This window comes from Morus notabilis, unplaced genomic scaffold (genome assembly GCF_000414095.1).
Source record: "Morus notabilis unplaced genomic scaffold, ASM41409v2 Scaffold538, whole genome shotgun sequence".
In the NCBI taxonomy this organism is placed as follows: Eukaryota; Viridiplantae; Streptophyta; class Magnoliopsida; order Rosales; family Moraceae; genus Morus; species Morus notabilis.
The window spans coordinates 433,515-450,955 of NW_010359796.1; the positions used below are offsets into that span (position 1 = coordinate 433,515).

At 30.7% G+C, this 17,441-nt stretch overlaps 1 protein-coding gene across 1 annotated transcript; it reads right to left on the reverse strand.

Moving 5' to 3' along the window:
• Positions 1-11,475: 11,475 nt before the first annotated feature.
• LOC21405735 (CLAVATA3/ESR (CLE)-related protein 12) lies at positions 11,476-11,930 on the reverse strand. The gene has a single exon (XM_010095081.2). The coding sequence runs from the start codon at positions 11,925-11,927 to the stop codon at positions 11,520-11,522; it is 408 nt and encodes a 135-aa protein (XP_010093383.1). The 5' UTR covers positions 11,928-11,930; the 3' UTR covers positions 11,476-11,519.
• Positions 11,931-17,441: the final 5,511 nt, after the last annotated feature.

Genomic DNA, 17,441 nt, shown 5'->3' on the forward strand with positions numbered 1-17,441 from the left:
CTATACAATAATGTGTGTATTTTTTTTTCCTCTGTTAGTGGTTGGAGGAATTTTTTTATGTTAAAGAAATTGTTTTTATTTTTAACCATAGCTTTTATTTTTTAATTCGCAATAGCTTAATTATGCAATTGTAAATTCTCTTATCCTGGATAACGTAGAGCTAAAAAGTGTCATGATAAATATCATATTTACCTTTAAACATGGTATTTACCAACAGTTAGTACCGATATTTACACTTGAGACTGATAAATACTACATATTACCTGTAAATACCACCTTCAGCATTGACAATGACGCTACAATCGGTAAATATCTTGTTTACCCGTATATATAGTATTTACTAGTCACTAATTGCGGAGACTGACGCTAATATTAGCGATCAGTAAATATCATATTTATCTATAAATACGGCCGGCAACACTGATGCTAAAGCTAGTGATCGGTAAATATCATATTTACCGGTCACAAGCCGTCAGTACTGATGTCGATACTGACGACCAATAATATAGTATTTACCGGTAAATACGGCTGCTGGCGTCGATGATCGGTAAATTATTCTTGATGACCTTTTGCCTCGTAGACATCATAGGCCATGAAAATTTTTCACGATTTTTCACGATTTTTCAGTACATTTTACTCTGCTTGTTACGCTTTATTAAACTATATGTTTCGTCTTCTGCATTTAGTGTTACTATGTCGTTTTCTGAGCCTATATAGGGAAGGTGATCAAATATTACCGAAATTTTGAATTAACCCCGGTGTTTTTTCTTTCTTTTTTCTTTGGAATGCTTCGATTTTTGTATATTCTAGGTTTTGATATGTGATTGTGAACGTTTGTTTGTTTTATGATGTAGCAAAAAATAGGTAGGCAAAAAGAATAAAAGAGACAATAGGTAGGCAAAAAATAAAAGAGAGAAGAAAAATATAAAAAAGTCTAAAAATGAAAAAAATAAAAAAATAGAGAAAATAAAAAAAAATAAAAAAATGAGGTCAACACATGACCTCTTTAGAAGCCAACTCCCAACATAAAGAATAAATGAGAGGATGATATATGACTAAAGAAGAAACAACCTCTTTACTTTTTTATGTATGTTTAGAAAAGTAAAAAGAATGGTAATAGTAATAGGAATGGTAATGGAATAAAATGAAAAGGAAAGATAATTCATTTATTTGGTTCTACTTTTACAAATGTAATAAAATGGGATATGAATATTTTTATGTTGACAAAATTACCCCTCATGTTAATATAACTAATATCATATATATTAATATAATCATTTAATAACTAATATTATATATGTAAAATTATAAGGATATAATATATATAATTATAATTATAGTTATATAATTATTTATTATTATAATACAATCATAATATATAATATATCACAATTATATTGTATATTATATTATATTTATAATGATAAATATAATTATAATGTATAATACGTAATATAAGATATTATTATAATATTAAATATGATATATTATAATACACCTATATAATTATAATATATTATAATACACCTATATAATTATATTATATTATATTATATGTTACAAGATATAATTACATTATTTTATTATAACTATCATATTATAAATATTAATATAATAATTATAATATTTAAGGGTAATGATGGAAAAGAAAATTAGAAGAGCTTGGAATGAGTATTTTTCTCATATGAGGAAGGAATGATGATTCACCCATTTGATAGAAAAGTCATTCCATTTTGAATGACTATTCTTTTTCTTAAAACCAACAACACATGAAAATGAACCTTGATTCCTTTTCATTCCTCCCAACCAAACACACCCTAAATGATAGGATGACACATGACTAAAGGAGAAACAATCTCTTTGACTCTTTTATGTATGTTTAGATAAAAAAAAGGTTTAAAAATGAAAAAGAGAACGAAAAATAGAGAAAAAAAGGAAAAAAAGAAAAGAAAAATGAGGTCAACATGTGACCTCTTTAGAGGTTAACTCCTTAGCTTTTTTAAGTGTGTATAAATATATATCGTGGATACTAGATACCTATATTTTGATTATAGTTAATTGCATTGCTGCACCTTTAACTTTTAGTGTTTGACAACTTCGGTCGTGAATTTTCAATTTTGACAAAAAACACCGTTTGAAATTTTATTGTAACTATGATTCAATGACTAATAAATGTCAATTAGTAGACGAAAATTGTTAAAAAAATTTACACAAATGCGCTTTAAACTTTTTCGTTGCTTGCTTTGCAATTTGCATAAAAAGCTTTTCGAGTAGATTCTAAGACAGTTTATCTTTGAATCTTTTCGGCTTACTATTAACCAATGCTTCAGTATCCGAATTAATGACCCAAAATAAAGGAGTGGACTTTAAACCATCAGAAGTTCCTTTATAGTGTCATTTTACATTTCTTTGGTAAAGTGAGAAATTGGTCTGGTAATAGACCACACATAAATGATTCCTTTTGAAGAATGAAAGTATGAAAATCAGCTTGGCAAAGGCTCAATTAACAACATAATAATATATGCTTGAGTACTACTGAGAGCCCCAGCTTAGGAAAGAATGATATCATTGGTCCATTGGATGATTAATTACAAACATAGTTAAGTTCATGAGGGGGAAAAAAAAGTTTTCCTTTAATCTACTTTACACATTCCCCTTCCATCTTGTTCTCAAACTTGGTGTTAATGAAAAGAATTATGTTGGATTAGACATGAGAGTCATAGCTAGCTCAAGTGTAAAAAGAAATCTTCCAAAGCCCTGTTGGCATGCAAAATCATGACCACCAAATTATTAAAAAAACAAAAAGAAAAGAAAAGAAAAGAAAAGAAATGGTGATGACCAAGTGGGACAAAGACCACAACTACTACTTCCGTGATCCATTCTTAAGATATTGGCGTATCATATATTAAGCAAATTAACTTCATACAAAAAACTTTTGAGTAATCGCAAAAATCATTTTAGATTGAAAAAATATGCATAATATATATTTTTTGATATAAATTTAACGTTGAAAAATAAAAAACTACTGATAATTTATTTTTTCTGTTCCTATCAGAAAAACTCCCAACAATATTGCGTTAAATTAGTTTGCATGATTTTCAGTTAGTGGAGTGGGAAGAGTAGTGTAAGGAACTACCCAAGGAGTCCTTTGGGGCATCTCGGAAAGCTGATTTCCATTAATGTCGTCGTCAATTATGCCTGGAAAACTCCGGTGGATGGCCCTTCTCACCCATCGAAATGGTCCTCTACCACAACAATCTGCCTTGAAATCTTGAAGTTGCTTGTTTTGGCCACGGATTTTTAGTGGTCACGACATACAAAATGAGTCTTACAGTTTTATTTATGTGGTTAGATTTGTATATGCTAGCATTAAATTTATAGCATGCAACAGGTATTTACTCTTATTGCGGATTAAAACGTTAAAGAATTGATTCAATAGCTAAAACATTGTTCTTATCGGTGTAGTAAAATGACATTCTTCACAATGCACAAAAAAAAAAAAAAAAAAAAAAAAAAAAAAAAAAAAAAAAAAACTTATTTTTGGTATAAATTGAATAGATTTAAAGGGGAAAAGAAAGCTCTTTTGTTAGTGCCATAAATGTCTTTTGCACGAAAGAAGTGGCCGGATTAGGTGACCCGTAAGTTTCATAGGCACTTCAACCTGTTTAGCTTTACAAGTTCATAATTGAAAATCATGACGTTTCTTTAATTTTCCCTTAAATCAAGTACTGGGTTCTCTCATTAGCAACACAACCAGCAGTGCTGAATTATACATGGGTGTAGTTTTAATAGCTACTCTAATATTTACTTATCAGCATTATTGTTTTAACTAAAAATATTAATTTGATGATTGTAATAAATTGAGTAGTTAATAAAAAATTAATGACAACTCATAAAATTAAATTCTTATCAAGTCATGTTATCAATTTTTTTATTTGGATATGATAAAAATGTTACCATTGAAAACTCTTCCCTATATATATATATAGTATTTGTGGTGGTAAGATATGAAAAATACAAGTTTTTTAATCATTAAATCATATCATATTAAGAAAGATATAATAATTTATCAAAATTTGATAAAAAATCTAACAGTTAAAAATTATATCTACTAATAAAGTATTTTCTTTTGGCTTTTTACATGGACATTCTCTCAACTTTACAAGTTTCACAAATTAGTCTCTCAATGTTTTGCTTGATAATTAATGCCTTATACTTTGAAATGTGTTGTAATGTTGATCAAATTGAAAATGAAGTTTAGAATTTGGAAGGTATCTTTCACACAAGTGTTTAATAAGAATAATTTTGACTTTTTTGCATCGAATTGAACCCTTTATATATGTCATGAATGAAATTTCTTTTGAAATTAGGTGACCTAATATTTCTCCCAAAACAATTAACTCCCAATTTGGAAAAAAAATTTCACTCATGATACATATATTAAGATCAATTCGATACAAAAAATATTAATTACTCTCATTGAACATTCACGTAGAATATACCATCTAAATTTTTAATTTCGTTTTTAATTTAACCAATATTATAATAAATTTTAAAGTTTAATAAGTGAATTGTCAAGAAAAAAAGTTAAAGGACCAATTTGCTAAAATCGTAAAGTTGACTAGGTATCCATACAAAATAGGATTTTTTTCACAATCTATCAGATTTTTTTTTTTTTTTTGGGGTGTATATTTGTATGTTATATTCATCACTTCTTTCTGTTCGCAGCCAACCCATGTGCCAATGATCTAGCAGTAGCCTTGGTGGAAGATTTCAATTTGTGTTTGCTTCAATTCATGTCTAAAATGATTATTAGCTAGAAATCATTTCAAATTACGTTTAGACAAGGTCGATAAAGTCCTAAAAAGAACAGAGTGCTGTCAAATTCATACACCATGCCAACAATATATTAATTAGACAGAGAATGCCAAACATTTTATTATATGATTAAATCATATTATAAAGTATAATATGCAAAAGATCAAGATAATAAATGATGAATTAATGACCATAATTACTTTCACTCTTGCGGTGTTTTATTAACTATAAAAAGGATTGTTGACTCTAAGACGAACGGTGCAAGTTTGATGGACACCACCAATATCTAGTTCTGCAAGCGCCAACATTTTGCCCCTTTGTTTTGTTTTTGTTTTTTTTGTTGGTAATTGTTGCCTCTTGTATTTTATTATTCGTATGTTATTATTCGTGTACGGTTATTTGTCAAATCTGTTAGTTTGATGTTAATATCTCAAGTCTTAAAAAAAAAAAAAAAAAAAAAAAAAAAAAAAAATTGGGCAGAACTCCCTTCCCCGAAACAAGTTGGAATATTAGCTTTACCTTGTTACATTGTGGCTTATAGTTTTATACATGGATGTTTAAACTAAACACATATATTTGATACTACTTTATATGTTTTCTTATTACTATAAATTATTATGCTTTTATTATCAAATTTATTTATTTATTTTCTTAAAAAAGAGAGATGACAATTAATATTAAGAGTTAAGACTAAGGGAACTCTTTAAATTTTAACTAAATTTTAATTAAAATAGTTAGAAAGCTATTTTAATTAGAGCAACTCTAACTATACTAGTTATTTGATGTTTTTAGTCAAAATAACTAATGATTTAACTTTTTTTAAAGCTTTTTCTACTCCAATTATTAGTTAAATGGTTAGCTATTTTAGAAAATGTCTTAGACATTAGCTAAATATAACTATTATGGAGTGGCTAACTATTTTTTTTTATTATTTTATTGTTTCAACTTTAATAAATACAAATGTTCTTTTGTAAAATCAATAAAACTATCATATTTTAAATTTAATAAATATTAAAATAATCTATATTTAGCTAAACTAAAGAGAATAGTTGGAGTAACTTATCAAAAAGTTACTAACTAAAATAGATTTCTAGCCATTTTAGCTAGAATTTAACTAAAATTTAGAGAGCTCAATTGGAAATGCTCTAACTTTTTTGTGAATCACTCTAACCATACTTCCTATTTTAGCTAAATATAAATTATTTTACTATTTATTGAATTTAAAATATAACTTATTTTATTGAATTTACAGAAGAATTTTAGCATTAATTACCATTGAAAGAGTAAAATAATACAAAAAATGAAATGGATAGCCTTTTAATGCAGCTATGAAATAGGTTAGAAGATATTATCTAGTTAACCATTTAGCTAATGATTGGAGTGAGAAAAAGCTTTAAAAAAAAACTAAATCATTAACTATTTTAACTAAAAAATAAAATGAATAGAATAGTTAGAATTGCTCTAATTAGGACATCCCAATTAAATTGTCAGACCGTAGTTGGACCTTTCCTTTACTAAGCCTATTAAAAATAAAAATAACAAAAATAAATTCGAATAATGTATCTCTAACCAATTGAAAAGAAAAACAAATAAAAATAACTAAATCATTAACTATTTATAGCTTGGAGAAAAGGCAATACCTATAAATCAATATTTTTTTCCAACAAAAATTTTTGGCCGAAAAATAATTCCTATAAATCTGCCTCAAAAGCATAAGCACTTCCCAAAAGGAATAGGAGATGCAGATGCCCCTTTAGGTCCAAAATTCAAATATAAATGATCGTATTCTAATGATAGATATACAAAATTAATTATCAAATATTAGTTAAAATTATGAGGTTATAATTTACAACATTCTGGATTTGGAATACTCAACATACCCGACTTAATTTCACAGGAAAAGTGTAGAAAAATTGCTGCTAAAATTGCTGTTTTTACGGGCAAAATTTGTTATGGAAAGAACACGAGCATAAACAAGATTTTCTATTGAAGATGATAGTTCTTTATTTTTCTCTTCTTTGATTCAGTTTAAATCAACTCATAATTCTGATTCTGCTATAATGTTTTCTTTTCATAATTAAAAGATTTTAAATTCAAAAATTTCCCAACAATGATTTTCTCAAAAAATTTCCACTAATAAATTAAAATTATTGACTTAAACGTGTAAATTAAACGGACATTAAAACTTTTTGCCCGGAGTTTATTATAAGGTCATGTTCTTATTCTAGGTGGCCTGTCATTCTACCCACATATAGATACCATGCGCATCATTATTGAGCGTAAATAATATTAATTTCACTTTATTATTATATCTTTCAATAAAAAGTTGTTTGCAATAGTACTAATTATGAGTACGATCATATCTTCATGATGAATCATTTCCTTATTCGGATTTTGACAACAACAGAACAACTTGGATATATATTCGACAGTATCAATAACCACAGACATTCTTAAAGTGTTCTTCTCCAAAGATGCAAATAGGTAAAAGTTGATGCTGACAAATTCTTGTTGAAAGAAAGAAAGGAAAAAAAAAAAAAGGGGGGAACTAGTGAGAGAAAGTTACATTAATCTTTCGTAAGCTAATAGAAATTATAGTCGGCAAATCCTTTTATTGGTTCTACAGTATAATATTAATAGGTACGATTTGTGGGAGAATATTTTTGCCACCATAAAAATAATATTGAATGTTGAATTGACTGCATATACTGAAACACCATAGCTAGCAGTTAGGGGTGTTTGGCGGTTTTTAACCGTCAGTTTTAGTTAGTTTGGTGGCCGAACCGACCATGTCGATTTTTTAAAACCGTGTACCGAAACCGAACCGCATAAAGGAATGGTCGGTTTGGTCGGTTTTCAATTTTAGTAATTAGGAAGGTAGCCATCAGTTAATTATCAGGTTATCAACATCTTTAGTTGTCTTTTTTGACCAGAAAATGTGAAAAAAACATAAAACTTTTATTCTATACAAATCTGTAATCACAATAAATGAATACAAAACACAACATCTAAATTGATAATACCACAAACACAAAATATCTAAATGCAATGTCCAAATTTATCAGGATATTCGTTTTTAACCAAGCGTTCATGTCACGATACTGATCAAGTTATTCATTTGATCCGAATAACAAGTTCGAGAGCATGTTGTTGGTGTTGGACAAAATTTTGCACCAACACTAGTACTAATATATTCCATCTCTATGTCACCTCATGAGGTGCAGGTCTAGTGGGTGGTAAGCTAAGGTCCATACTATTTGATGTGTAAACATGATGCAACAATCCTAATTAATAAGTTGGCACATCAAATTTTAGGTGCTGATAACTAAAGGGATCAAGATTTAGTGGGATATATGATCAGATTAAGATATGACTCATCAAATGCAAACAAAATTATAAAGCATAAAACCAAGGCATATAAATGAATATCCTGAACAAATCCCAACAGATTTTTCACATCTGTTTGGAGTTAGACATTAAAGCTTTTGTCAATATCGTGATTCGTGAGGGAAAAATATTGTCCCTCCACATCAAATGGACCTACAAAAAATTACCTTTGTTGGCATTTGACGATTTGATAAACACAAGTATGTTGATTATTTTATGATCTGCTTTCTTTTCTGAAAGGGGGGTTTTTTTTTTTTTAATATATTTTGGTACTGTCTTCTGCTTTGGAAACGTGCTTGAAATTGATTAAAAAACATTCATCTAACTAGGGCTATATGTTGATCACAAAAGGTACGTACGGTTGTTGAACTAATTAATAAGAACATGGCTGCGTATGATGACCTTTCTTGGCAATACTTTATATTTGTTGCTAGTTGTAATCTAACTCATATTATAAATTTAATTTGATGGAATAATATAAGACATTAATTATTTGGGCAGTTAAATAGTTCACTTAATTAAGAGGATGAGAAACGGATACAAGTTCAGTTCAAAAAGACGTAGAAAAATATTAGATGTATTAATAAAAAAAAAAAATTGACCAAACTTTAACACCATGGAAGACAAAGTTTGCAATTAGAAAATTAGCGATCTGGAAGAATTTATAATATCCCAGTATTTTGCTTCATAAAGGTAAACTGTGCCGTTGAAAATTTATCAAAAATTCATATACATATGCTATGTTACTTTCCACTTTTATAAGCCTCATCCAGTTTTATTATTATTATTATTATTATTATTATTATTATTATTATTATCACTATTACCCTCATTATTATTATTATTATTATTATTATTATTATTATTAAACTAGAAGCACGAGGACTTTAGTTTGAGATTGTGAAAGTACCTACAAAAAAAATTATGATTTTTCCATAAATGATCTAAGAACTTGGTCCTTAATTCGCTATTAATTTGAAAAGACTTTTTCCGGTAGGCCTTCTTATCTGGTAGTGTCAGTTTTTAATCACTGGATCTGATCAAAACACATAGGATTAAAAAAAATACAGAACAAGCTGTTTCTGTTATAGATTTGATGACCAAAAAATATATAACTATAAGTAGTTCATTTTTCTGACTAGAAAAACTCCCTATTTTCAAACATATTTCAATCATAATTTGTTTTCTAACCATCCAGAAAAAAATAAAAATTGGTCATAATTTTATATGTCACCACGCTAGCTAATGTGTACACCTTTTTTTAAGTAAATAAAATTTAAATATTGAGCTACCATTTTCTTTTTGACGTACGTAGCGATTACTGCTCTAGTTGGATATCACTTTAAGAGATGCTTACAGATATTTTCCAAAAAAAAAAAAAAAAAAATGCTTACAGAAATAATTATTGTTTTTTTTTTACTTTTTACAATAATTATTTTTTGAAATCTAAAGATGTCAATGCTAGCTACGAACGCTTACATTAATTGATAAGCTGTAAGCATTGAATATTATTAAGATACTTATTACTTGTTTATTATTTGATGAAATTAATTTAGAAAAAAGGAAATATTTCAAAATTAATTTAAGACGCAAGGGAAATTTATATCACCGTCCGAAAGTGACTCTAGTACTACTTTACACCAAGCGATGTCTGAGATTGAGACCCACGATATTGCAGTTAATCAAACTCGAAATAGGAAAAAGCGAAAAATAAAGTTGCTAAAATATTGAAAGTCTATGATAACATATTTAACGGCTTTATTCTTTTTGTAATATATAATATCATTGACAAAAAACAAGTTAAGTTGGATGACAGTTAGTACTTATAAAGTGTGATGTTCCTCTCTACGACGAGACAAACACATCACGGACAAGATATCATCTAGAAGACAGTAACGTAAAATTGTTGGGTTATTGGGGTTTTATCCAAAAAGGTTAGGGAGGTTAATCTATAATTAGGAGGAGTATTTCAAATCGTTTTAAATTCATTCTCAATCCCATGTCTTCTTAATGTGGGACTCAACATAGTCCTATTGATGAACTTAATAATTTATTCGTCCAGCTTCCTCAAGCAGGCGAACCGGGAAGATTATATGTTCTGTTCTTTTCGCAGATTTGAGTTTAGAATTCGAGTTTTGTTACAGTAAAAGCTCTTAGAAACAGTCACATCTAATTTTTTTACTACAGTAAAAAATTCTCACACAACATCACATCTCAACTCGAATTAAAACTCAAATTAGCGAACCGAACGGGCCCTTTACTCCAAAACCGTCACCATGTTTGAATCCTGCATTACCATGGAGTTCTCATATTGAGAGCTCGTTTTCACCATCAATTTTCCTATCATCCCAATTTAATTTTAGGGGCCATCAAGATTCGTTTGATTTTCTTCGGGATATTCATCTTGAATATTTATTTAATTTAAACCAAAATAGAGAGAATATTACATCACATCCTAATCTTAGGGTTGAAGATTTTAACAAATTATTTGTGGATGAAAAACATTGTTGGTCACAAAATTAGGGATATTAATATTTAAATGGGTCGGTGTATATATGATCACCCAAAAGAAAAGCGACATGTGGCACCAAACCCATCACGTGTAATGCACACTGCTTTGATTAATAATCTTCAAAGGAAGCAAAGCCTTTTACACTAACCAACCCCAATTAATATATCTCATTATGGTGCGTCCAAATATCTTCTTGATATATATATGTTCCGTGCCGTCACAGCTACTCATGTTTCCTCCAAATTACTTCTAGAATTTTTTTTTATTAAAAACATGTGAAAGTGAATTTCTATATACTTACATTAATAAATGAAACAATATTGCATAGATATATACAACATAATAATCATGCCCTGAAAAAATCAACCTTAAAAAATATGGTACTATTTTCTTTCCGTAATTATATATAATAGATATCAAAGGACAAACACATGTACATAAGATCATAATATCGCATATTAGTCTATGCAGAGCCATCCATAGATATATGTATATCCCGTATGGAATTTCGAAAGATTTGTTGTCTATACATTCGATCTCGGTTCAAGTTCGGATCGGAATGGATTGGATTGTGATGCATAAAATTCACTGTGGAGAAAAAAAAAAAAAAACAATAATATATAACAAATCTAGTCTGATGATCTAGTTAAAATATTTTATAGGAAAAAAAGCAAAACATTTGGAACGAACGTCATTGAAAGTAATTATAAAAGCTCCCACTAACCATATTTTTTCTTTTCTATAAGCTCCTTCTTCTGATATTTCATTGATTGTGATCACATTCACCTGAGAACCCATTATTTCAATGATGCAAAGGGTTTGGACCGGTTGGGACACGGCGCTTTTCAACACCATAACGTGGATCAATCTCATTCCCATCATGATCATCATGTTCATCACCGGCTTCAACTGGCTTCGGCATGCGCGGGGGTGACGAGGAACGGTGACGTTTCGTATGTTGTTGTTTTTGATGATGATGATGGTTTAGAAATGGGGTGAAGTCAAAATTGCTTGCTAGAACTTTTCTGCTGTTGATCAAAATGGGGTATTGAATATTGGAGATGGAAGAATAGGGGGTCATCATGAGATTATTGGCGATGTTTTGCTTGGATTTGAATTTCGACTTGAAGTTGCGGAATTCGCGAAACAACAAGAAGAGAAGAGAGAGCCATAGAATGAAGAAAAGTAGATGGGAAAATTTCAAGGCCATGGAGGAGGAGATAAAGGATTAGAAAGAGGAGGCATATGGATGAAAAAACTAGCTAACACAGAGAATTATAGATGAGGGTTTTTAATATGAGAAGGAAGAATATTATTCTTTTGGAGATTGACAGCTTGATTGAAATCTATTATGGTGAGCTAATATATAAGAAAGGAAGGAGATGTAATTTGAAATGTGTCTTTATTTGCCTTTTATTTTGAGAATAACTAGCAGCTTTATAGCAAGTTTAGTGCTGAGAGGAGAATTTAAGAGAGGGATTGAGAGAGAGAGGAGCAATTTCCCACTGAATTAAGTTCCTTAGAAATAAAGGAAGTATAAAAGGTCATAATAACAATTGTCAAACCTTGAATCATGTATGTTTGATTATGTTTGTAATTAATTATATTATAATATGTTTGCAAAATAGAATGTAGGGACGTCAACCTCTCTCTATCTCTCCATTAATGGTTGGAAGGAAGCTCCGTACTTTTGTTTTGAGTGTGAATTGCAACTAAATAAAAAGAGTGGGGAATATGCAATCTACGTTTTCTATGGACAAAGCATCCGTGAATAGTTATGGAAAAAAGTGAGGGACGATATCAAATACTTTTTGAAGAAGTGGACATTGAAGGTACTAGCAAGATAAAGACATCCTTTCCTTTTTTCACAATTTAAGTTAAAAGAAAGGGTGTATTAACTCTCATGGGGTGAATTTTCCATCATAACATTCAAGCAAAAAAGATTAAAGAAAAAGATATTATGAGCATATCAATTATTACATGAAATGGAATTAACATAAAGGGGACTGTAAATTGTAATCAAAAGTGGATCAGTTGGTACAAATTAAGTCACTTAATCATTGTTGACGGTAAAATTCCATCAACAACCAAGAAATCAAACTTCAAATGAGAAATCTGATTGAAGCGGATCAAAATAACAAAAAAAAAAGTATGAAATGTAAATTGTAAATCAAAAGGCAAAGTTTATAGTGGTTCATCTCAAAATCAGCCTACGTCTACTAAGACTAATATACTACAACTGGTGAATCATAATACACACTCAAATCCTCACCAAGCCTCTCAAATTATAATTTGACAGAGTAAGTGTTAGAGAGATTGTAATATGTCTTGATCAAGATCACAAGTTGTTTGAGTATTAAAACATGAAAACTCGTGTTAAAGGGACTTCAAAAGTTGTAGCAGAAAAAACTGCTTTGTTTCGGCCAAACCGGCTGCAGCCGAAATATTTTGGCTGCAACCGAAATATTTTGGCTGCAGCCGAAATATTTTGACTGCAGCCGAAATATTTTGTCTACAGCCGAAATGTTTGCATGTCTCGGGTTTATTTGCGGCTGCAGCGGGAAAACATCGACTGCAGCGGAAATTATGCAGAAAACAATATTTTCATGAGTTTATATGATCTAAAACGTTTCGAACCATTACATCCATTGATGATATGTTTTCATACATATCTGAGCACCAATTAGCAATAGATATAACTATTGTAATAGGTGTATTAATCCATGAAGTTTAAAGATGATGCATTTATTCATGAAATGACACCTCTGTCTTTATTAATTCTCCAGAAAATTTACAGACTTCATTTTATGTTCTGGAACTCAATATTATTGTTAGATATTGTGTTCAAGAGTTTGTTGTATCTTGGGGGTAATTTGCTATTAAAACTCATTAGCAAACTTTAAGAAGGGAGGGCAATAAAACCTTAAAGGAAAGTATTCCTATACGCCTCATATCATCTCTTGTTTCTGTATTCTTTTCACCCTCTACACTCAAATTTCTGTAACACTCTTTAAGGTTTTAAGTTGCTGCAATGGAGGTTGAAAAGAACATGACGTCTTTCCTCAATCCGAATGTCCAACTTGATAGATTTGATGGTACCAATTTCACCCGTTGGAAAGGAAAGTTGTTCTTTCTTCTCACTGTGCTTAAGATTGCCTATGTGCTTGATCTGAAGTTGGAGCCTCTTTCGGAACCGAAGGAGGATGATTCTGAAGACTTAAAGGCTGCAAGGAAGAAGCGTGAAGATGATGAAGTCATGTGTCGGGGTCATATTCTCAACACTCTCTCCGATAGGCTCTATGATCTCTACAACTCGATGGAGTCTCCGGTGGAGATTTAGAACGCTCTCGAATACAAGTACAAAACTGAGAAGGAAAATACAGACAAATTTCTCATCTTGAAATTTCTTGAATTTGTTATGGTTGATACCAAGTCCGTTCTAGATCAAATACATGAATTGTAAGTCATTGTTACTAAGCTTCATGAATTGAAAGTTAAAATTTCTGAATCATTCCAAGTGCGGGCAATTATTGCTAAATTGCCTCAAAGTTGGAATGGTTATAGAAAGAAATTCCTTCATAGGAGAGATGACATAACTTTGGAGGAATTACAAAAATACTTGAGGATCGAAGAAGAGACTAAGTCTCGTGATCCCAAGGGAAAGATTTTTGATTCTTCTAAGGTTAATGTTGCCGAAGCTAGTAAGTTTTCCAAGAACTTCAAAGTCAATAATGACAAGAAGTTCAAAAAGCCCGGTAATGGCCAAAAGAAATTTTCTGGAAATTGTTTCTTTTGTAGGCCATCGCCAAAATGACTGCAGATACAAGAAGAAAAAGGAAGAAGTTAACACCAAGGCCAATACTGTTGAAGAGAAATCCAAAGACATTTGTGCTATGGTCTCAGAAATGCAAATTGGTATGATTACCGATACTAACATGGCTGCAACAAATTCCTCCGAATGGTGGCTTGATTCCGGTGCCACAATTCACATTTGTAATGACAAGAATTTATTCTCATCATACAAAGTGGAAAAGGAAGGACAAACGGTTCTCATGGGGAATAATGATGCAGCGAAGGTTGCCGGGAGAGGAGTGGTGGAGATCAACTTTACTTCCGGAAAGAAGCTTACTTTGAACAATGTTCTTCATGATCCTAACTTTAGGAAAAATCTTGTATCCGATAGTCTAATGTGTAAGAATGGGCTTAAGTTTGTACTTGAGGGCAATAATTGTATTGTATCTAAGAATGGGGTCTTTGTGGAAAAGGGATATTCCTGTGATGGTATGTACAAACTTAGCATTAATAATAAAGATGATGTGAATTCTCTTTATATTGTTGATTCTTTTGATGTTTCGCATGCACGTTTAGCACACTTAAATTTTAAATCTTTGAAATATATGTCTAAACATGGTTTAATTAATTGCAAAGATGTTAAAAATGATAACTGTGAAATTTGCATACAAGCAAAGATGACTAAGAAACCCTTTCCTAGAGCCGAATGAAATACACAAATATTGGATATGAATCATACCGATATTTGTGAGTAGAATGGACTTTTGACAAGAGGAGGAAAGAGATACTTTATCACTTTCATTGATGATTGTTCTAGATACACATATGTGTATTTACTTAGAATAAAAGATGAAGCCTTTGATAAATTTAAAATTTATAAGGCTGAAGTTGAGAACCAAAAACATAAGAAGATCAAAATGGTTCGAAGTGATAGAGGTGGTAAATATTTCTCAAATGAATTTGATACTTTCTGTGAAGAGCATGGTATTATTCACCAAAGGTCAGCCTCTTTTACTCCTCAACAAAATGGATTGGCTGAAAGAAAGAATAACATTTTTATCGATATGATTAACTCTATGTTTCTTAATGCTAAATTACCTAATAATTTATGGGGGGAAGCTTTACTTACTGCATGCCATGTTCACAATAGAATTACATCTATGAAAACACATGTATCTCCATATGAAGTATGGAAAGGAAGAAAACCAAACTTGATGTATTTAAGGGTGTGGGGTTGTCTAGCCTTTTATAGAGTGATTGACCCTAAATCATTAAAGTTAGGTGCTAGAGGAATTAAAAGTGTTTTCATAGAATATGCTGAAAATTCTAAGGCTTATAGATTATTGAATCTAGATTCTAATGTCATTATAGAATCAAGAGATGTTGAATTTATTGAGAACAAGTTTAGCCTTGATTCTTCCACTGAATCAGAACCTAATGTTAATCAACCATGTGTTGACATTCTCGGTACCTCCACTAATAAAAGAAAAGAGTCTATGACATCTTTCGAACCGAGAAGAAGTCAACGTGAAAGAAAAGAAAATGACTTAGCACCAGATTTTATTTCATCTCAAGCTTTAACCTTTTTGGTTGAAGGAGATAGAAATGGTGTACTTAATAAAATACCATTGTTGCTTAATGTAGAAAAAGATCCAAAAACATTTAGTGAAGCTATGTCTTCAAGGGATGCCTCCTTTTGGAGAGAGGCCGTGAATGATGAAATGGATTCGATTATGTCGAATCAAACTTGGATCTTGGTAGATCTTCCTCCGGGATCAAAACCAATAAGCAACAAATGGGTGTTTAGAAGAAAGTACAATACCGATGGGTCTATACAAACATTCAAGGCTAGATTGGTAGCCAAGGGCGTTAAACAAAAACATGGTATAGTCTATTTCGATACATATGCTCCGGTAGCTAGATTGACATCCATAAGAGTGCTATTTGCAATTGCATCAATATACAATTTGCATGTGCATCAAATGGATGTTAAGACGGCTTTTCTAAATGGTGATCTTGATGAGGAAATCTATATGGAACAACCCGAAGGGTTTATATTACTTGAAAATGAAAAGAAGGTTTACAAGTTAGTCAAGTCACTTTATGGTTTAAAGTAAGCACCAAAATAATGGCTTGAAAAATTTGATAATGTCATTTTATCTCATGGTTTTAAGCATAATAAGGCAGATAAATGCATATACTCTAAATTTACAAATAATTTTAGTGTGATTATATGTTTATATGTTGATGACTTGATTATCTTTGGAACAAACATGCAAGGGGTAAATGATACTAAGAAATATCTAACTTCACAATTTAAGATGAAAGATCTTGGTGAGATATATACTATCTTAGGCGTAAAAGTGAGGAAGCATAGTGGGGGTTACTCGTTGTGTCAATCTCATTATATTGAGAAGGTGCTTTTTAAATTCAATCATTTGAAGTTTAAAGAAGCGAATACCCCATATGATTCTAGTATTAAATTACTAGAGAATGCAGGTCGAGCGGTGGCACAGCTTGAATATGCTAGTGCTATTGGTAGCGTAATGTATGTCATGCATTGTACAGGACCAGACATAGCATTTGCAGTATGCAAAATGTCTACATTCACGAGTAACCCGGGTGTTGAACATTGGAATGCAATTGGTAGAGTACTTGGTTATCTTAAAAGAACCATAAATTTGGGTTTGTCATATAATGACTATCCAGTGGTACTTGAAGGGTTCTCAGATGCAAGTTGGAGAACAAGTGCAAGTGATAACAAATCCACATTTGGTTGGATTTTCACAATTGCGGGAGGAGCCGTGTCTTGGGCTTCTAAGAAACAAACGTGCATAACTCATTCTACGATGGAGAGTGAGTTTATAGCACTTGCCGCTGCGGGCAAAGAAGCAGAATGACTGAGAAATCTATTATTTGATATTGATTTGTG

What these genes read in the sequence shown, in the direction of transcription:
- LOC21405735 (XM_010095081.2), bottom strand. Translation starts at nt 11,927, where the DNA reads ATGGCCTTGAAATTTTCCCATCTACTTTTCTTCATTCTATGGCTCTCT.